Source organism: Panicum virgatum, chromosome 5N (assembly GCF_016808335.1).
Source record: "Panicum virgatum strain AP13 chromosome 5N, P.virgatum_v5, whole genome shotgun sequence".
Classification (NCBI taxonomy): domain Eukaryota; kingdom Viridiplantae; phylum Streptophyta; class Magnoliopsida; order Poales; family Poaceae; genus Panicum; species Panicum virgatum.
This window is the reverse complement of record NC_053149.1, coordinates 69,335,021-69,352,530: the sequence shown is the minus strand read 5'-3', so window position 1 is coordinate 69,352,530 and position 17,510 is coordinate 69,335,021. Positions and strand designations below refer to the sequence as shown.

The following is a 17,510-nucleotide window of genomic DNA, read 5'->3' as shown; positions in this document are numbered from 1 at the left end:
GTAGGTTTTTTTTACCATAAAAAAAATACCTACAAAAATACCTACAAAATTTTTTGTTTTGTAGGTAGTATCAATGGCTAGAAATTCATTACCGAATTATGAATCAACTTTTACGCAGTAAACATGCACATAGTACTCCGCGGCAAAAGAAAGCCGGTGAGGCGTGGATCGTCAGTGAGCAGGGTCAACGAAGGGGACGATACATTCTCGTGCCCCGCCGTGCGGTGCGCAGCCTAACCCTAAAGCTAGATGGAGAAGACGACGACAAAGAGAGACAGGAGTACCTAGCCTAACCACCAGGTCTGCTTGTGCTGATCCCAGCAGCTGCTGCTGCCCCCCACCGACAGCTTCTTAATGGCGGGAGCTGCGAGTAGTTGGCGCCAAAGAAAAAGAAGAGAGGGAAATAGACGCAGCAGCAGCAGTGGGCCGTGAATAAGCTTGGATTGGATTAGATTAATTAGAGATAAGCAGAGCAGAAAAAGGAGGATTAAGAAAGCGGCTGGTGATAATAACCCCGGTTTCTCCCCCGCGTCTCCCGCGGCCTGATTGTGATTGATCGCTCCGTTCCATCAGCAGTCAGGCCCATCAGCATTCAGCTGCCAAGCCTGACTGCTGACGCGTGCGGCGTTCCGTGTCTCGTACAGTTGTATTGTACCCGTATGGTGGCCGTATGCATACGCTCCCGAGGGGAAAACCTGGCACCCACACCACCTCCTGTCCACCGACAGCTCATCGCTGACGGCGACACCCCGCAACCGCAGGGAAGCCAAGCCACCACCACCACCGCCTCGCCTCCTGTCGCCTCCTCCCACACTTCTGCCCTGCCTGCCACCCTTTTGACTCCTCGCCCTTCACTCTCCTCCACCTCGCTGCCAAGCAATCACTCCCACTACCTTTCCCTCCGCCGCTTGTCTACCTCGCCTGGTCCGCTCCGGCTCTCGATCTCTCCCCGTTCCTCCTGACCGCGCCGCCGGGCGGTGGGGGAGAAGGCGGCGGCGGCGCTGCGGGTGGCGGACGGCTAAATGGGGACGGGTGGCGCGCCGGCGCCGGCCCTGGCGCTCGCCTTGCTTCTCGCCTGCGCCCACGTCGCCCTCGTCGCGGCGCAGGACACCGAGCGGATCGAAGGTACGCGGCGCGGGACTGCTCCCTTTCCCCCTCCCTCTCTGTTCCTTCGTGCCGGCTGGTCTGCTGCGAAACTTGTGAGGCGAGCGGGCGGGTAGTTGCCGAGATCTGCAGTTGTATCAGCTATTAGCACTTTCCTTTTTTTATTATTGTTTCCATGGTGATTCAGTGAACCAGCTCCTGCATACAGTTCACTGTTCAGCATACACAGTGAAATTCCATCCCGGCGATGAACATTACAACATCTTGAGATCAACCTATTACACTGTGATTATACTCTGGGCCGCTCGCTCAGCAGTGGATTATGATCCTCAACTTGCCTATGCCGAGCGGCTGAGCATAAGTGAAGTTCGATTCTTTTCAAAGTATGGTCAAGCTAGATACACTGTCAGGTAGCAAACTTTTGTAGCAGTTAGTCTAGCATTGTGATTTACTAGATAAGCAAGGGCACCTCAGGTCCTAGAAATTAGCAAATTTGTCGAACCATTTGGGTTGGAGTCCACTAATTACTCACATTGAATTACTGGACTCTTGATACAGCAACCAGGGATTCTCATAATCCTAACTTTATGTGATATTTAGCTACATCTTAATAAGACAATTATGTTGCTGGTTAGCACAGTACACAATCTGTTTCAGCGGTGGCTCATCAAAATTCGTAACTTTTATGCTGTGGTTATTAGTTAGTGTAGCTTGGACTGCTATTTGCTGGGACAGAAGAATGGATTTTGAATACCTGTTTGAATCCATTGAATTAGAATTGTGGTATTACAGTACATAATTCTCATATCTTCTTTGTGATTGCGATCAAATTTCAGGAAGTGCTGGTGATGTGCTAGAAGATGATCCTGTCGGGAGGCTCAAGGTATATGTGTATGAGTTGCCCACCAAGTACAACAAGAAGATGGTGGCCAAGGATTCTAGATGCCTCAGCCACATGTTTGCTGCAGAGATCTTCATGCACCGGTTTCTATTGTCTAGTGCAATCCGGACTTTAAATCCAGAAGAAGCTGATTGGTTCTATACTCCAGTATACACGACATGCGACCTGACTCCATGGGGTCATCCCTTGCCCTTCAAGTCTCCAAGGATAATGAGAAGCGCAATTCAGTTCATTTCCAAGCACTGGCCATACTGGAACAGGACAGAGGGAGCAGATCATTTCTTTGTTGTCCCACATGACTTTGGTGCATGCTTCCATTACCAGGTGCGTTGTGGAGCCATAAACCATGAATCCTTATATGTTTTTAGCAACGCAACATGGAATGAACGTAATCTGGAAACTCAGATCCCAGGCCACTTGTTCCCCCTACTCAATATTTTATCATTCTATTTGTGTTTACTTCTAGGATCATTCATCTAATGCGCATTCAAATATTTCCATTGTTCAGGAAGAGAAAGCTATTGAGCGAGGAGTCCTTCCATTGCTTCGCCGTGCGACGCTGGTCCAGACTTTTGGGCAGAAAGATCATGTCTGCCTAAAGGAAGGCTCCATTACCATCCCACCATATGCACCCCCGCAGAAGATGAAAACTCACCTTGTTCCCCCAGAGACCCCTCGTTCAATCTTTGTCTATTTCCGTGGTTTGTTCTATGATACTGCAAATGATCCTGAGGGTGGTTACTATGCAAGGTACGCATCTAAATTATGTACCTGACAAGTAGTCTTAATGAATCATTGAACCAAGCATGTTGATGCTCCTACCATGTGCAACACAGGGGCGCCCGTGCATCAGTGTGGGAGAATTTCAAGAACAACCCGCTGTTCGACATATCGGCAGACCACCCACCAACTTACTATGAGGACATGCAGCGTGCCGTCTTCTGCTTGTGCCCACTGGGCTGGGCCCCATGGAGCCCCCGTTTGGTGGAGGCAGTGGTCTTTGGCTGCATCCCAGTGATCATTGCTGATGACATCGTCCTTCCCTTTGCGGATGCTATCCCATGGGAGGAAATCGGTGTCTTTGTGGCCGAGGACGACGTCCCCAAGCTGGACACCATCCTGACCTCCATACCAATGGAAGTGATCCTCCGGAAGCAGAGGCTGCTCGCGAACCCATCGATGAAGCAGGCCATGCTGTTCCCGCAGCCCGCCCAGCCCGGTGATGCCTTCCACCAGATCCTGAATGGGCTGGTGCGGAAGCTGCCCCATGGCAAGGATGTGTTCCTGAAGCCTGGGCAGAAGGTGCTGAACTGGACCGAGGGCCCCCGGGGTGATCTGAAGCCGTGGTAGGTATAGTGGCATGCCAGCATCACCATGGCTGGTGTTCTCGTGCAAACACCAGAGCCAGTGAACCAGGAGAGAGGCTGATCAATGACGATGGATGAATGACGCTGATGAGTGAACCAAGCCATTAAATCGTTGAATGCATAGCCCCTTCTCTTCCTTGCCCCCCTGCCGTGCTTCTCTTTGAGGCAATGTGGCGTGCTTTCCCTGTATGACTGTGCCTATTTTAACCTTTATTTAGTGTTAGCCTAGATGGTGGGAAATGTAATGTATGGCCGTTGTATCATATATGTATTATATTATACAGTTTCAGGTTTGCGATGGGGGGAAATAAAGTTTACTCCAATCCAGGAACCTGCAACATTCTGTGCTTTTCAGTACTTGATTCTGAGTCAGATTGGTATCATCATGTGTTCTTGGTGTAGTGGCAAGCAAATGGATTAAACCCAAATCAAATCTGTACCGGATTCCGAGAAAGAATGGTATCATGTGTTCTTGCTGTGATGACAACTTGACAATCAAGGATTAAACCCAAATCAAATCCGCCGCCAGTCCGCAGATCCAAAACCAGGAGAGGTTTGGGCAGGGCAGCAAAAGAGGAATGGGCATGTGAGAGGTTTTTCGTGAGCGTGAGAAGGACGCAAGGCAACAGGGGCCGTTGTCCAATGTTTCAGCTTGACGAGCAAACTTGTGAGACATCTACGACGATCCATGTTGATGATGGTGCACAGATGCAGACTGGAAATAGGAGATGCACCTATCCGGAGGGAGGGAATTGGGGGCGAAGGGGAGGCGATGCGTACCGGTAAGTACCACGGCGTCACTGCCTCACTGGCGATGTTCCTAGCCTCCATGGACCATGGTGATCCGGCGTCGGCGCTGGAGAAGCCTGGCCGGCAGGCAAGATGTCAGGCCACAACTTTACCCATCTTGAATCTTCAATTAGCAACCATAGGCTTTCTTTTATATATTAATAAAAATAAGAAACAAACATAAGCGGGGATAGCTCAGTTGGGAGAGCGTCAGACTGAAGATCTGAAGGTCGCGTGTTCGATCCACGCTCACCGCACTCAAATACTTTATATATTTTAATTTTAACTAAAAAGGTTACCTATTTTAGCGTCTTTCAACCCTTTCTTTTCTTTTTTTATTTCCCCCTATGTTTTGGTTGTAGCTAGACTGCACGGGACCAACACAAATCCATTTTGCACCTCCTATTGACTTGGGCAAAGCTATGGTATTATATTCCAGGTCCGTTTTATGTTCTTGACATATATGTCACACTTGTGCTTGTTGCTCGGTCACGGTCTTGACAAGTTCTAGAACATAGTACGAGAACTAACGCATCAACAAATTGTCACTTATGGATGTTAATTATGTAGGAGTTTCTTCTAGCTACTGTTTTTATTGTTAAGGGTGCAGAGTTAGTTGCTGTCTGATAGTGTCGTCATCTGGTATGAGTATTCATTCCCTCATTCTTCCTTGCCTAGCTTTCCTGGAAGATATATAGTACTGTATATTTTCTGCTGTATATAATATGCATATTTTCTGTTGTATATACTGTATAACTAGGCGTGTAGCCTGCGCATTTGCGCGGCTAGTATTGAAAATTCAAAAAATTGTATGTTATTGTATCCTTACTTAAAGATTATACTATTTTTTTTACCATACATCACCCTGTCATTATCGTAAATTATGTTTTATTGTTGGTTAAAACAATTCAAATATGATCTACCTATAATAACAATTTGATTTGTTGAGCTTTAATAATATTATGTATATAATTATTGTTATTTTCATTTTATTTTGTTTGATTATTGTTAGCTTTAGTTTTTATTAACAGTATATGTTTGTAACTGATACATAGTTAAATGATATTTTATATTTAATTTTTCATAATGGTATTGGTGAGTGATTTTTAATTAGGTATAAGGGTATTTTAGGCTAATTTTATCATAATGGCAGTGGTGGGTAATTTTTATTTTTTTTATTTTTCTCCGATTAACGTGGGAATTTCTAGACCTTGAGAGCGAACGTGGAGGCTCCGTTTGTTGGCCAAATAATAAGATAATAATAGATATCGATTGATTGCATACTTCCAATGAACTTTATTAATCTATCTGTGCACAACTTAATTGGTCGATAGATATTCCCGGCCCATGCATTTTATGCTGCGTCAGTTCTTGACTTATGTGATGCTTGCGCTTGTTGCCCGGTCACAATATTGACTAGTTCGATCTGAATGGTCAAGAGAACTACTACTAGATCGAGAGCGACGTTCACAAAAGAAATTTTCATGCCATGAAAACAGACTTACTACACGTCACTGCTTTTGTAACCCTGTAATTAACTTCAGTTCACTGACAATAGATGTTCGGCTGACGGGAAAGCTAGCGAAGTTTTTAAAAGGAAATGCGTGCAGAGGCATATAATATGAACCAAAGTTGCGAAAAAGAATTCAAAAGACGTTGTTTTTTTTTTAAAAAAATGAAAGGATGTAGGAGTAGGACATGAATGGTGGAACAAGGCGGGGCCGATCCGTACCGTACGTAGCTTTTTATTTTTCCTGGTTTTATTTGAACCTGCCGTGCATGTTGTGGTACATAGAGCAGGCATGTCCACATGAACGGAGTTAATGAGCGGGTTCGTTAACGGGCAGAGCCCCCCGGGTGCACCGACACGGAGGCACGATGCACGCAGCTTGACGGAGTCGAGTCATTGCTGGTGCGCGTCTGATCCCTCTGCTTCATTCCGCAGCGCAGGCGCCGGAGGGGAATGCAGTGCAGGCGTGCAGCCGGCGGGCCGGCGCGCGCTGCTGCATGCGGGCAACGTGGGTGGAGATTCCTCGTCCGCGCTGTCGCGGGCGGCCTCCTCCTTGGCAATTCCCGTGCTGTGCACCATCGCCGCCGCGTCGCGTCACCATCGGCGTCACATCACATGCGTGGCCGGCGACGGATGGCCGTGGCCGGCGGGCTTATCTAAACTAAGCAGCCAGCAGCTAGTAAGGGCAAGGGTAATAAGAGGAGCTTTAATCCCCTCTCATATCATCTGGAGACATCACTTGAAGACATAGGCTACAATAATTAATGTGTCTTTTAGATTGTTTCTGGTAGAGTATAGAAACATTAAATTTTTACATACAAAAATAAATTAAAGTTCATGAAATGCGTGCGCAAGAGACAGGATGTGCTCCAAAATCGACTCTTATGCTTTATTTCTCTTGTTAGAGGCGTCTTTTATGTAAGAGCTCATATCACTCTCCCATCTTATTTTTTTCACGTCCATGTAAGACTGTTGCTGATATGGACGGACTAATAAATCCTTATTTTACCTGCTCTAATAAAGCGAGCAGCCAGCCCGTAATCACGGAGGAGGCAGTGGTCAGTGGCGGCAGGCTATTCGTTGGAACAGTGCGTGAACGGGTGAGTAGGCCAACCACCAAGACCCAGAAAGAGCAGCGAGCCACCTAACGGCACGGCGGGCCAACGAGGCGCACGCCTTTTTTTTCTCTACCTCTTTCCCCTTGGGCTTTCTCTCATGATGAATGATTCTTTTGTAAGAAAGTCTTGATGAATGATTTGCGGTGAGCTTCTTTTGCTTGGTCTCTTCACTTTACATCTCGGCCTCACGCCGTCACGTGTGGGAGCTCGGAGAGTCGGCGGAGAGTGCAGTCAGAGGGCCCAGCCGAGCAGGCAAGCCGCACGCCTGCCTGCGTACTCCTAAGTTCCAAATTATTACTGCTCAAAAAAAAGTTCCAAATTATTAAATTTATAGAATTGACTATGTACATATACATATATGTATAATAAAATTTATAAATTTGGAAAAACTAAAACAACTAATAATTTAGAATGAAAAAAATAGTAACTAGTTAAATCCAACCAATTAAGCGCGCCCTTCCAAAGGAAAAGAAGAAGAAGAAATAAAGCTCAACTGTTCTGGGCCGGGGTTGCTGCGCTGATTCGTGATTCCAGCACAAGATGTGAAGCTGCTTCTGGTGCTGCTACAGCGCGAGGGTACCCGCGGGGAGAAAAAAAAAACAGCTCGAGGGTGTGCTGTCCTGCACGTGCACGATGCACCTCATCTCACTTATAGAGTTTTTTTTTAGAAAAAATACAGCAGGAACAGTACTGCTCAAGGCTGCATCGCTCCAGCAAGCAACATGATTAGCTACTACTGCAGCTGCGTTCCGTGGCCGTCGCCACATGATTAGCGACACAAGTTGGGTGGGTTGTACTAGCAGTTGCGTAGCATTGGCACGAGAGGGCACGAGCACGACTCCAACCGCGCATTTGCCGATTGGATTGGACCCGGACCCGGTCGGCCGGGCCGGTCGCCTCCCTTCTCTTGTTTTCGTATCACGCCACCCGCCGCGGGCGACCCATGTAATACCGCGCTGCCCCCGCTCCTTTTCCCTTTCCCTTTTTTCTCCTCGTCTTCCTTCCCCCGCCCGCTGCTCTCCTCCCCTGCGTGCGAGAGCACCAGCAGCTTCCGCTTCCAATTCCGCCGCCCCCGCCGCCGTGCCTCTCCTCCATTGGCTCGCCGTCGCCGCGGCCTCGACCGCCTCGCCTCACCCGTCGCCACCGGCCTCGTCACCTCCTGTGCTACTCCGTGCCATCGGGGCCTGACAGGGACGGCCTACCCGCACAGCGGAGGACGGCGTCAGGACAAGCGCTCCCGAGCAACAAGTATCCCGGCAGCGCTTCGCTGCCGCTCGGCGCTCGAGCTCCACATACACCAGCAGCAGCAGCACGCCAGCACGAGCGGAAGCGGGAGGGAGCGCTGGCTGCTTGATTCGGTCAACTCCCGCGCGCTCGCGGCAGGATCAAGGCCAATGGGGCGGGAGAGGAGGCCGTGGCCGGCGGCGGCCGCCGCCGTTCTTCTGCTCGTCGCCTCCTGCGTCGCCGCGGCGCCGCTGCAGCAGCACCAGCGCGCCAGGATCACAGGTACGCGCCGCCCGCTTCCTCCTCCTCGGTTGTGAATTCGCTGGATCCGGAAATGCTCTCTCAGGTGGCGGTGGCTCCAGGCCCTCCTCCTCCTCCCCCAGGCCCTCACGCTCGCCGCTCGCCGGTGTCCCACCCTGGCCCGGCGACCACCTCCGAGATGGAGCGCCTCCCCTCCCCAGGCCCCCACGGCCCCACGGCCCCACCTCGCCGGAATCCCGCTCGGGTCCGGCGACCACGACCCCAGTACGCTCCTCCCTCTCCCCGGAGGCCACGCCATTCTACCCTTCCGGCGGCCGCGGCAAGCATCTGCGCTGGAAGGACGCTACCCCTTCTGATGGTGAGACCTCTCCCCCCTCCTACCGCGATGCGCTCCTGCGCTCGCCTCCACCTGCCGGGCGCGTGGCCTTCGCCTCCGAGCTGGCTGCGGGCGGTGCCCCGCTCCATGGCTCGGTCTTCGACCGCTTCAGCCCCCGCGCTGGTCAGCCTCGCCGGCGCCAGGAGGAGGCTGGACGCTCTGGCCGCCGCCAGGGAGGGCGCCGCGGCCAGACGCGGTTGCTCCACGGCCTCCCGCTGCGGCAGCCTGACCGGCCCCGTCCCCGTCCCCGCTCCCTTCGTTCTCCTGGTTGGTCGCTGCATTGCATGCCTGCTATCCCTGATACTGCATTGCATCGGATCGCCAGCGCCCGACAGCTCACCTTCCTAGTTTGATCCGGGTTTCGTGCTCACCGCCACCGCATTCCATCCGATGGTCCCTCCCCTCCGCCGCGAACGCAGCCGGGAATCGACAAGCCTCTTCTGGGATCATCAATCGCGGTGGCTGTCTTTAACGGCTGCCGTGTGCGGCCCGCCCGCCCTGTGATCCACCATGTGGCCGTACCAACTGTACAGAGCTGTACCTGCACTGGCAGGGCACTCTGGTGCCAGCAACTAGCATAAACCACTAGTATTACTGTAGGTAGGAAGGAGTAAATGCTATCTTCTGCAAGGGATCGAGCAATCCATGCTTAAATTGCTTTCTGCCAGCGATCGGTTCGGTTGGTCGCTCAAGTGAAGCTTGTACCATTGCCATTGCATTGCTAGCCTGCTATCCCTGATGCTGGCATTGCATCCGATTCGGATCATGCTTGCTACTAGGTCACAGTTAGCAGTGTGGATCATGGTTCAGATCTCTGGCTCTGACTGTACTGTGCTCTACCGTGTTCTTCCCAATTACGCATCCATAGTGCTGCTTCAAGCTAGGACCAGCCAAACTGTTTCCAGAATTGGCATATCTTGTGGGGAGAACTACGGGAGTGTGCCGCCTAACATGCAAGATCGTGTTTAATTTATTTAGTTGCATTTTCGGGCCTGCAACGCAAGAGCTTGAATTGGTATATATGACAATAAAGAAAGGATAAGTGGCAGCTAGATCGAGCGGTGGCCATCCACTCACTCAACTGACCACTGGCGTTCTGAAACGATTTTTTTTCTTGAACCGGACATGCTAACGACCAGATTAGTACCGATAAAGAAAGGGATAAGAATAACGTACCGTATCGTTAAAGTAGAGACCACTTGAAAGGGATCGGTATTCTATTGATTAAAGTTCAAATTTCGTGGTTGGTGGACTGCCGAAAGCAACGACTCCACTAACGATTGTAGTACTCATCTCTAGTGATTGCTTGCAGCATGGGCTGAACCATCACTGTGTGTTAACTTGTCTGAAATCTGAAACCCTGTTACCACTGAAACTGATTCTGTAAAGATATGCACATTTTAATTTAGCACATTGATCGATGATATCAGTTACATGAACGATGAATCCATTTTATTCTGAAGAATGAACTGCATGCGAAATGATTTGTTGCTGACATGAATGAATGAAACGAACGATGGCTGCAGGGGACGCCGGCGGCGTGCTGGACGACAACCCGGTGGGGAAGCTGAAGGTGTTCGTGTACGAGATGCCGCGCAAGTACAACCAGATGCTGCTGTCCAAGGACAGCCGGTGCCTGCACCACATGTTCGCGGCCGAGATCTTCACGCACCAGTTCCTGCTGTCCAGCGCGGTGCGGACGCTGGACCCGGAGGAGGCCGACTGGTTCTACACCCCCGTGTACACCACCTGCGACCTCACGCCGCAGGGCTTCCCCCTCCCGTTCCGGGCGCCACGAATCATGCGCAGCGCCGTCAAGTACGTCGCCACCACGTGGCCCTACTGGAACAGGACCGAGGGCGCCGACCACTTCTTCCTAACACCCCACGACTTCGGCGCCTGCTTCCACTACCAGGTGAGTGCACCATTGCCGGATGCATCATCAGGCTGCAGAACTGAATTGAATTGGTGAACTGATTGGCACTTGGACTGCTTGCGATTATTTAGGAGGAGAGGGCGATGGAGAGGGGCATCCTGCCGCTGCTCCGGCGCGCGACGCTGGTGCAGACGTTCGGGCAGCGGAACCACGTGTGCCTGCAGGAGGGGTCCATCACCATCCCGCCCTACGCCAACCCGCACAAGATGCAGGCGCACCTCATCAACCCCGGCACGCCGCGCTCCATCTTCGTCTACTTCCGCGGCCTCTTCTACGACATGGGCAACGACCCCGAGGGTGGCTACTACGCCAGGTAACAACAATCCATGCGCTTTTTTTGTTGTTGAATTTCTTGCATCTCCCGGTTCCCATGGATGCAATGCAAGTACCAAGTAGCTTGTAATGTGATTGACCATGGATGATGCAGGGGCGCGCGCGCGTCAGTGTGGGAGAACTTCAAGGACAACCCGCTGTTCGACATTTCGACGGAGCACCCGTCAACGTACTACGAGGACATGCAGCGCGCCATCTTCTGCCTGTGCCCGCTGGGGTGGGCGCCGTGGAGCCCGCGGCTGGTGGAGGCGGTGGTGTTCGGTTGCATCCCGGTGATCATCGCCGACGACATCGTACTGCCCTTCGCGGACGCCATCCCCTGGGAGCAGATCAGCGTGTTCGTGGCGGAGCGCGACGTGCCGCGCCTCGACTCCATTCTCACCTCCATCCCGCTCCAGGACATCCTCAGGAAGCAGCGCCTGCTCGCCGGCGCGTCCGTCAAGCAGGCGCTGCTCTTCCACCAGCCCGCAAGGCCCGGGGACGCCTTCGACCAGATACTCAACGGGCTGGCGCGCAAGCTGCCGCACGGCAAGGGCGTGTTCCTCCAGCCCGGGGAGAAGGTGCTCGACTGGGACGCTGGGCTCGAGAGCGACCTCAAGCCTTGGTAGGCGCAGCAGCGCCTGCCTTCACATTTGTTCATGTTCTTTTGTTTTGTTCTTTTATTTAAATCTTTCGATCGATGGATGGATGGATCACGCATTAGTTTTTGCACGACCAGTTTACACGCAGCAGCAATATAGAGCGAGATTTCTCGGGATATTTGTGAGAGGCAGCCCTTGTGTGATTTAAATTTAGTGTTCACTACATCGATGGTTGCCATGTGTTTTATTTAGCGTATGTATAAATCGAGCTAATTAACCTGTTCTGCTTTTACTTGATCTTTTTGGCCTGAACATCTGTCAAACTGACAGAAAAGCCGTTTCAGTTCAGGGGACTCTGTCAGAAAGAAAGAAAGAAAGAAAGAAAGAATGTTTGAGAAAAAAGAAAGAAAGGAAAAGGTCTTTTGTAAGCAAGCAGAACAGGTGTTACTGCACCTTCAGTTCGAAGGCTATCTGGAAGGCAAAGGTTGAGGGCAAGCATCGTTTCTTTGGATGGCTTTTACTTCAGCAAAAAATTCAGACCGCGGACATCTTATTGGTCAAAGGAATTCTATGTAACCCGGTGTGTTGTCTCTACGATCAAGCACCTGAAACAGTTGCTCATCTCTGCTTGCATTGCCTGTTTGCTCAGGAGGTTTGGTTCTTGGTTCACACTTGGACGGGGGCTCTTCTCTATGCCACCGTCGGGAGTGCAGGTTCAGGATTGGTGGAACGATGCTATGCGACTAGCTACAGCACATACCAAGCCCACACTTGCGGCCATTCTTCTCTACACGGTGTGGAATATCTGGAATGAGAGGAATAGGAGGATCTTCCAAGGGCTCATGCAAACTCCGGTACGGATCTTTGGCCTCATCAAGCAGGAGATGGCCTTCAGGCAACAGGCGTGCGCGGAGCGAGGGACTCCCTAGTGTTGTAATGTTGTTGTTTTCAATGAGTTTGAGTCTATTTAAGTTTTATGTAATCACAACTATTGTAAGAACTCACTTGCTTCTTCTTCTTAAATGATCTGGCAGTGCTCCTGCCTTTAGCTTAAAAAAAAGCAAGCAGAAATAGGGAAAGATTGCAAAAACTCTGAACATCTGAAGACCTGGATGTTCTTTCAGTTGCCAGTGGGGGCACCGGCAGCGCGTCTGCCGACAACATGTAGTTCAGCAGAGGGGGAGATGGAGTCTGGAGCTCGGTCGGAGGCAGGTCGCCGCAGCTTGCGCGGCCCGGATCAGCACGAGCAAGCAGCCAACAGCCCAAGAACGGCCACTGCAGAGCGGCCAAAGGGCAAGTTGGCCCTTGGGATGGGGTCAAGTTTCACGCACCACGCCCTATGGATGGAACCGCCCTGCTTCGCAGCTCATGCACAGCAAAAAGGGCTGCGGCTCTGCTGCCTGCGTCGAGGTTAACTGCATGTTTCGGCCCAGGAGTGTGGATGAGCGTTCATCCAGTTCTCTGCAGCCTCCTTGAGCACGGCCATTTTGTGTTGATGCACTGCATTTCGCGTTGATGCACTGAAACTCCTGAAATGCAGAACAGAAAATAGAAGAGGAAGAAAAGTTCTGAACTCGGACGGGTTTGGTGGTAGAATCGTAGCAGGCTAGCAGCCGCCTCCGGCGGTCCCACCTGCCAGCTGCCGCCCTGAGTTCATCGCTGGGGACTGACTGCTAAGCTTGAGTAGCAGCCAGGATTGTTTGGACTTTTCCTCGGCCCAAGGGGCGCTTTGCTTGCGTCGTAGCGACGGCACAACCTGACGCGTGAATACGAGGAAAGCTAGGGACCGGCATGCATCTTGCCTTTCTTCCGCTTCTGTTTTGTCACTGTAAAGAACTTACTACTCTATTCGTTCCAAATTATAAGTCAAAGTTTTACATGTTTGACCAAATTTATATAACAAGATATTAACATTTATAATATTAATTAAATATTAATAGATTCTTTATTAGTTATATTTTCATAGTATACCTATTTAATGTCATAAATATTTAGATTTCTCTTTATAATTTGGTCAAACTTTAAAATAGTTTGACTCTCTAAAATATTTGGAATGACTTATAATTTGAAACTGAATGAGTAGTACTAACGACATGACACAAAGTGTAAACGAAAAGATTGTGTATCCTCCAAACACCTATACAACATGCTGTTGGTTGTACATCATTTTTATTTCTGCGAGGAATTGTACATTGTCGATCAATCTGAAATATATTTGCCATTCCTATTTCAGAGTACACTGGTATGGCCCAATCTCATTAGTTAGCATTTTCATTAAGCGCCTAGTTTGGCCAATGGGAAATGTCAAAAATATCTTCAACAACCAAAGTATCAGAAACACGACCAATAACTCAAAAAAAAACACGAGCAATGACCTGCTGATTCCTCTTCTTGTTTGGTTCACACTCTCCTTTACCTTTCAAAGCAAAAAGGCACATCTCAACCTTACCAGGTGGCTCTAGCTCAACTATTTTTCCATTTCCTCCCATCGTTGTCACGAGAGGAGCTACCTCCAACCTGATGTCATTTTCAGAGATACCAAAAGACAGTTCGCTAGCTGCAGAAGTGCATATACATTGGTTGCAGTTTATAGAACACATCAAATATTAACCTGTCTTGTGTTGCTGTGCCTCGGAAGAGCTGGCGTTCAAGTTTGCCAAATGTTTAAAATGAGTATTAAAACTGTTTAAGATGGACACTTAAAATAGAGGAGGAAGAATAAAAGATGCACAATGGCGAGAGCCCCATTTCGAGCACAAAGAACGTTTTGTCGATTCCTATGCGTACGGTGAAAAGTGTGCGGTCCAAATAGCCAAATAGGTACCATGTCAATGTCACATTTTAAATGTTTGAAAACAACCGTGCGAAGATGGACAGGAACAGAAATATACATGAATGGGGGGACCTAGACGCAAAAGCCGCAGGCGAGAAGAAAGAAAATGCCTCTACCTTGGCTCATCTCACCTCCAAAACCTCGCAACGACCCCCGTGAGCGACCAAACCCATCCCATCCTCCCCTTCCTCGCAATTCCCACCAACCCCGGCGGCGATGACCGGCACGGTGTCCAAGCTGGCGGCGCCCCGGCCGGCGGCGGCGCTGCTCCCGCCGGCGTCCCTCCGCTCCGCCGCCCTCGCCTTCGCCCCCTCCCCGCGCCGGCTCCGCGTCTCCATCGCCGGCCGCGCCAGGAGCCCCGTCGTGTGCGTAACGCCCCCCTCCTCCCCCTCTCCTCTTCCTCGCCTTGAGCGCGCGCTGTCTCATTAGTGGGATTGGATTTGCGGTTTGGTTGAAGTAGCCTTTAATTTGCTCCGTGCGTGCGCTTGAGTGGGCGATTGATTTTGACGAGGTTTGGCTAGATTCGAGCTGCTCGTCTCTGCGTGCTTTGGATAGGAGGAGATCGGTAGCATCTAAGGTTGGATCGCGGGCTCATGCTCCTCCGCGTCGACGCGTGGCGTAGCCCGCCACGCCGCCTGATGTGGCGATAGAGACGCTCGGATCCGGGCCCGGAGCACTGTCCGTGTCTCCGGCCGCTCGATCGGGAAATGGACGGTGGCGAGCCTTCTGGTATACCAGCTTCTCGAGTCGCCGTGCGGATGCTAGATCCGTGTGGAGGTGGCGGAGACCAAGTGCTCCTATTTAGGTGCCGTGCCAGGAGCTGGTTGCATGCTCCATCACGGCTGCACACAGCCGCTTCCTGCTTCTCCTGAGGGTCGCTGACTTGCTTGTGCTGTATGTAGGCCTCTTTTTAGCAGGCACACGCAGCCAAAAAAAAGCAAACGCTTTCTATTAGCCTCAAAAGAATTCTAGTTGTATACCATCCCTGCTTGGACATGAGCTTACTTGGTGAAATGCAATTTTCAGTGCGATGGCTTCTGCCAAGGAAGGGAATGGTGCTCCGACCAAGAAGACCGCACTTCACGATCTCTATGAGCTCCAGGGCCTGTCCCCATGGTACGACAACCTCTGCAGGCCTGTCACCGACTTGCTGCCCCTTATTGCCAGCGGTGTTCGCGGAGTCACCAGCAACCCTACGGTAATCCTCCATTTCCATCTTTTCTGTGCATATTGCATGATCACTCACATATTTGTGCCTTCACAAAATTACACTCCTAATCCCGTCCTCAACATGATGCAGATTTTCCAGAAAGCCATTTCATCGTCAAGCGCATATGATGATCAATTCAAGCAGCTCATTTCAGCTGGAAAGGATGCAGAGAGTGCTTACTGGGAACTCGTTATAAAGGACATCCAAGATGCGTGCAAACTTTTTGAGCCTATCTACAACGAGACAGATGGTGCTGATGGGTATGTCTCTGTGGAGGTGTCTCCTAGGTTGGCAAATGACACTCAAGGAACAGTTGAGGCCGCAAAGTGGTTGCACAAAGTGGTCAACCGCCCCAATGTCTACATAAAGATCCCTGCTACTGCAGAATGTGTTCCTTCTATCCGGGAAGTCATCTCTAATGGCATTAGCGTCAACGTCACAGTAAGTGCTGAGTTCTGCCTTGCCACTGCCTCCTTATGGTATTGTTGTTGTAAAACTATGCCTTGCAGAACTGCTGTCAAGCTTATTGATCACAAGTTCATTGCTGTTACTGCAGCTTATTTTCTCTATTGTGAGATATGAGGCTGTGATTGATGCTTACCTTGATGGGCTAGAGGCTTCGGGTTTGAGTGACTTATCTCGAGTTACCAGTGTTGCATCCTTCTTTGTCAGCCGAGTTGACACCCTTATTGATAAAATGCTCGAAAAGATTGGAACACCTGAGGCACTTTCCCTTAGAGGAAAGGTAAATGAAATAAGAATCACCTGCTTCTTAATATAGGACTTGGTAAATGTCCATGAAGTTCTGCAATATGACATACCTCTTTTCTGCCAGGCTGCTGTAGCACAGGCAAAATTAGCAAATCAGCTCTACCAGAAGAAATTCTCTGGCCCGAGATGGGAAGCTTTGGCTAAGAAAGGTGCCAAGAAGCAGAGATTGTTGTGGGCATCCACTGGCGTCAAGAACCCTGCTTATCCTGACACCCTTTATGTGGACAGTCTGATTGGACCTGACACGGTGTGTTTGCACGATGAGTTTCATGGATGGAATTAGTTCGAATCATAGATATCTTCATTTTTCTATCATCACACAAGGGTCACAACCTTGGAATGATGCTTAACATGTGTTATTCCCTTTTGCTTTCAGGTCAACACGATGCCTGACCAAGCGTTGCATGCATTCATAGACCACGGCACTGTTTCAAGGACAGTTGATGCGAATGTGTCGGAGGCAGAAGGTGTATACAGTGCCCTGGAGAAGCTTGGCATCGACTGGGATGAGGTGGGGAAGCAGCTTGAGCTGGAAGGAGTGGACTCGTTCAAGAAGAGCTTTGACAGCCTACTTGTGAGTCTCCAGGAGAAGGGCAACAGCCTCAAGACGGCAAGCGTGTAAAACTGAAATGATGTGGTACCGGCTGGTGAACGATTACTAAATAAAATGCTAGCTCGCTGGCTCTCCTTAGTTTTGTGACTCTGCGGATGCTCTTGATTCTGTGAATCAGCTTTGTATTCTAGTCTTGCCTGGCTGTCATTGTGTAACCAATGTTCATGGCTTGTAACTGTTATGCGCTATCCAATGAATAATTTTTGAGCAAGTTTATAGAGTCCGGACATATTGTCTTTGTTTTATAGAATTTTTATCTGGGAAGGTACATCTTATTTTACCTGCGACATTGTGATTCCAGTGGATAATTTTTCCATTTTTAGGATTTTTAACCAAAAATTCTAATAAGACAGTACAAACATAATTCAAAGAAATAGCTTATTTGGTCACGACAGTCAGCTGGGCATACTGGCTGAGTGATACAAATCTACTTGGCGTAGTAATTTGGGTTGCCGTGATTTGCCTCTATTGGAATTTAGTTTTACAGGTGCTGTTAATAAAGATATAGATTAAAAAAATGGTAAAAATAAACAAATACGAGAGTAAGTCACTTGGAAATGTAGTTTTATGCATACTGTTATTA

At 49.9% G+C, this 17,510-nt stretch overlaps 3 protein-coding genes and 1 non-coding gene across 5 annotated transcripts; all 4 read left to right on the top strand.

Moving 5' to 3' along the window:
* Positions 1–781: 781 nt before the first annotated feature.
* LOC120673404 (probable glucuronosyltransferase Os01g0926600) lies at positions 782–3,729 on the top strand. Its single transcript, XM_039954222.1, has 4 exons — positions 782–1,125; positions 1,941–2,329; positions 2,514–2,755; positions 2,842–3,729. The coding sequence occupies exons 1-4, from the start codon at positions 1,023–1,025 to the stop codon at positions 3,353–3,355; spliced, it is 1,248 nt and encodes a 415-aa protein (XP_039810156.1). The 5' UTR covers positions 782–1,022; the 3' UTR covers positions 3,356–3,729.
* A 616-nt stretch (positions 3,730–4,345) lies between these two features.
* On the top strand, positions 4,346–4,418 carry TRNAF-GAA. Its single transcript has one exon. It is a non-coding gene; the product is annotated as a tRNA-Phe (tRNA).
* A 3,339-nt stretch (positions 4,419–7,757) lies between these two features.
* Positions 7,758–11,792, top strand: LOC120673872 (probable glucuronosyltransferase Os01g0926400). 2 transcript variants are annotated; one of them, XM_039954914.1, is made up of 4 exons: positions 7,758–8,295; positions 10,177–10,565; positions 10,658–10,899; positions 11,014–11,792. In XM_039954914.1, the coding sequence occupies exons 1-4, from the start codon at positions 8,184–8,186 to the stop codon at positions 11,525–11,527; spliced, it is 1,257 nt and encodes a 418-aa protein (XP_039810848.1). In that variant the 5' UTR covers positions 7,758–8,183; the 3' UTR covers positions 11,528–11,792. The 2 variants fall into 2 exon arrangements, with proteins under 2 accessions (XP_039810848.1, XP_039810849.1); XM_039954915.1 differs by having other exon boundaries at positions 7,978–8,632.
* A 2,630-nt stretch (positions 11,793–14,422) lies between these two features.
* On the top strand, positions 14,423–17,177 carry LOC120671933 (transaldolase-like). Its single transcript, XM_039952196.1, has 6 exons — positions 14,423–14,698; positions 15,360–15,531; positions 15,634–15,984; positions 16,100–16,288; positions 16,379–16,561; positions 16,691–17,177. Exons 1-6 carry the CDS (start codon positions 14,550–14,552, stop codon positions 16,934–16,936), a joined length of 1,290 nt encoding a protein of 429 aa, XP_039808130.1. The 5' UTR covers positions 14,423–14,549; the 3' UTR covers positions 16,937–17,177.
* Positions 17,178–17,510: the final 333 nt, after the last annotated feature.

What these genes read in the sequence shown, in the direction of transcription:
- LOC120671933 (XM_039952196.1), top strand. Translation starts at nt 14,550, where the DNA reads ATGACCGGCACGGTGTCCAAGCTGGCGGCGCCCCGGCCGGCGGCGGCG. An exon ending in CACTTTCCCTTAGAGGAAAG is followed by an intron (nt 16,289 to 16,378) that starts GTAAATGAAATA and finishes CTTTTCTGCCAG; the next exon opens with GCTGCTGTAGCACAGGCAAA. An exon ending in GTCTGATTGGACCTGACACG is followed by an intron (nt 16,562 to 16,690) that starts GTGTGTTTGCAC and finishes TTTTGCTTTCAG; the next exon opens with GTCAACACGATGCCTGACCA.
- LOC120673872 (XM_039954914.1), top strand. Translation starts at nt 8,184, where the DNA reads ATGGGGCGGGAGAGGAGGCCGTGGCCGGCGGCGGCCGCCGCCGTTCTT. An exon ending in GCGCCTGCTTCCACTACCAG is followed by an intron (nt 10,566 to 10,657) that starts GTGAGTGCACCA and finishes GCGATTATTTAG; the next exon opens with GAGGAGAGGGCGATGGAGAG. An exon ending in GAGGGTGGCTACTACGCCAG is followed by an intron (nt 10,900 to 11,013) that starts GTAACAACAATC and finishes TGGATGATGCAG; the next exon opens with GGGCGCGCGCGCGTCAGTGT.
- LOC120673404 (XM_039954222.1), top strand. Translation starts at nt 1,023, where the DNA reads ATGGGGACGGGTGGCGCGCCGGCGCCGGCCCTGGCGCTCGCCTTGCTT. An exon ending in GGACACCGAGCGGATCGAAG is followed by an intron (nt 1,126 to 1,940) that starts GTACGCGGCGCG and finishes ATCAAATTTCAG; the next exon opens with GAAGTGCTGGTGATGTGCTA. An exon ending in GTGCATGCTTCCATTACCAG is followed by an intron (nt 2,330 to 2,513) that starts GTGCGTTGTGGA and finishes TCCATTGTTCAG; the next exon opens with GAAGAGAAAGCTATTGAGCG.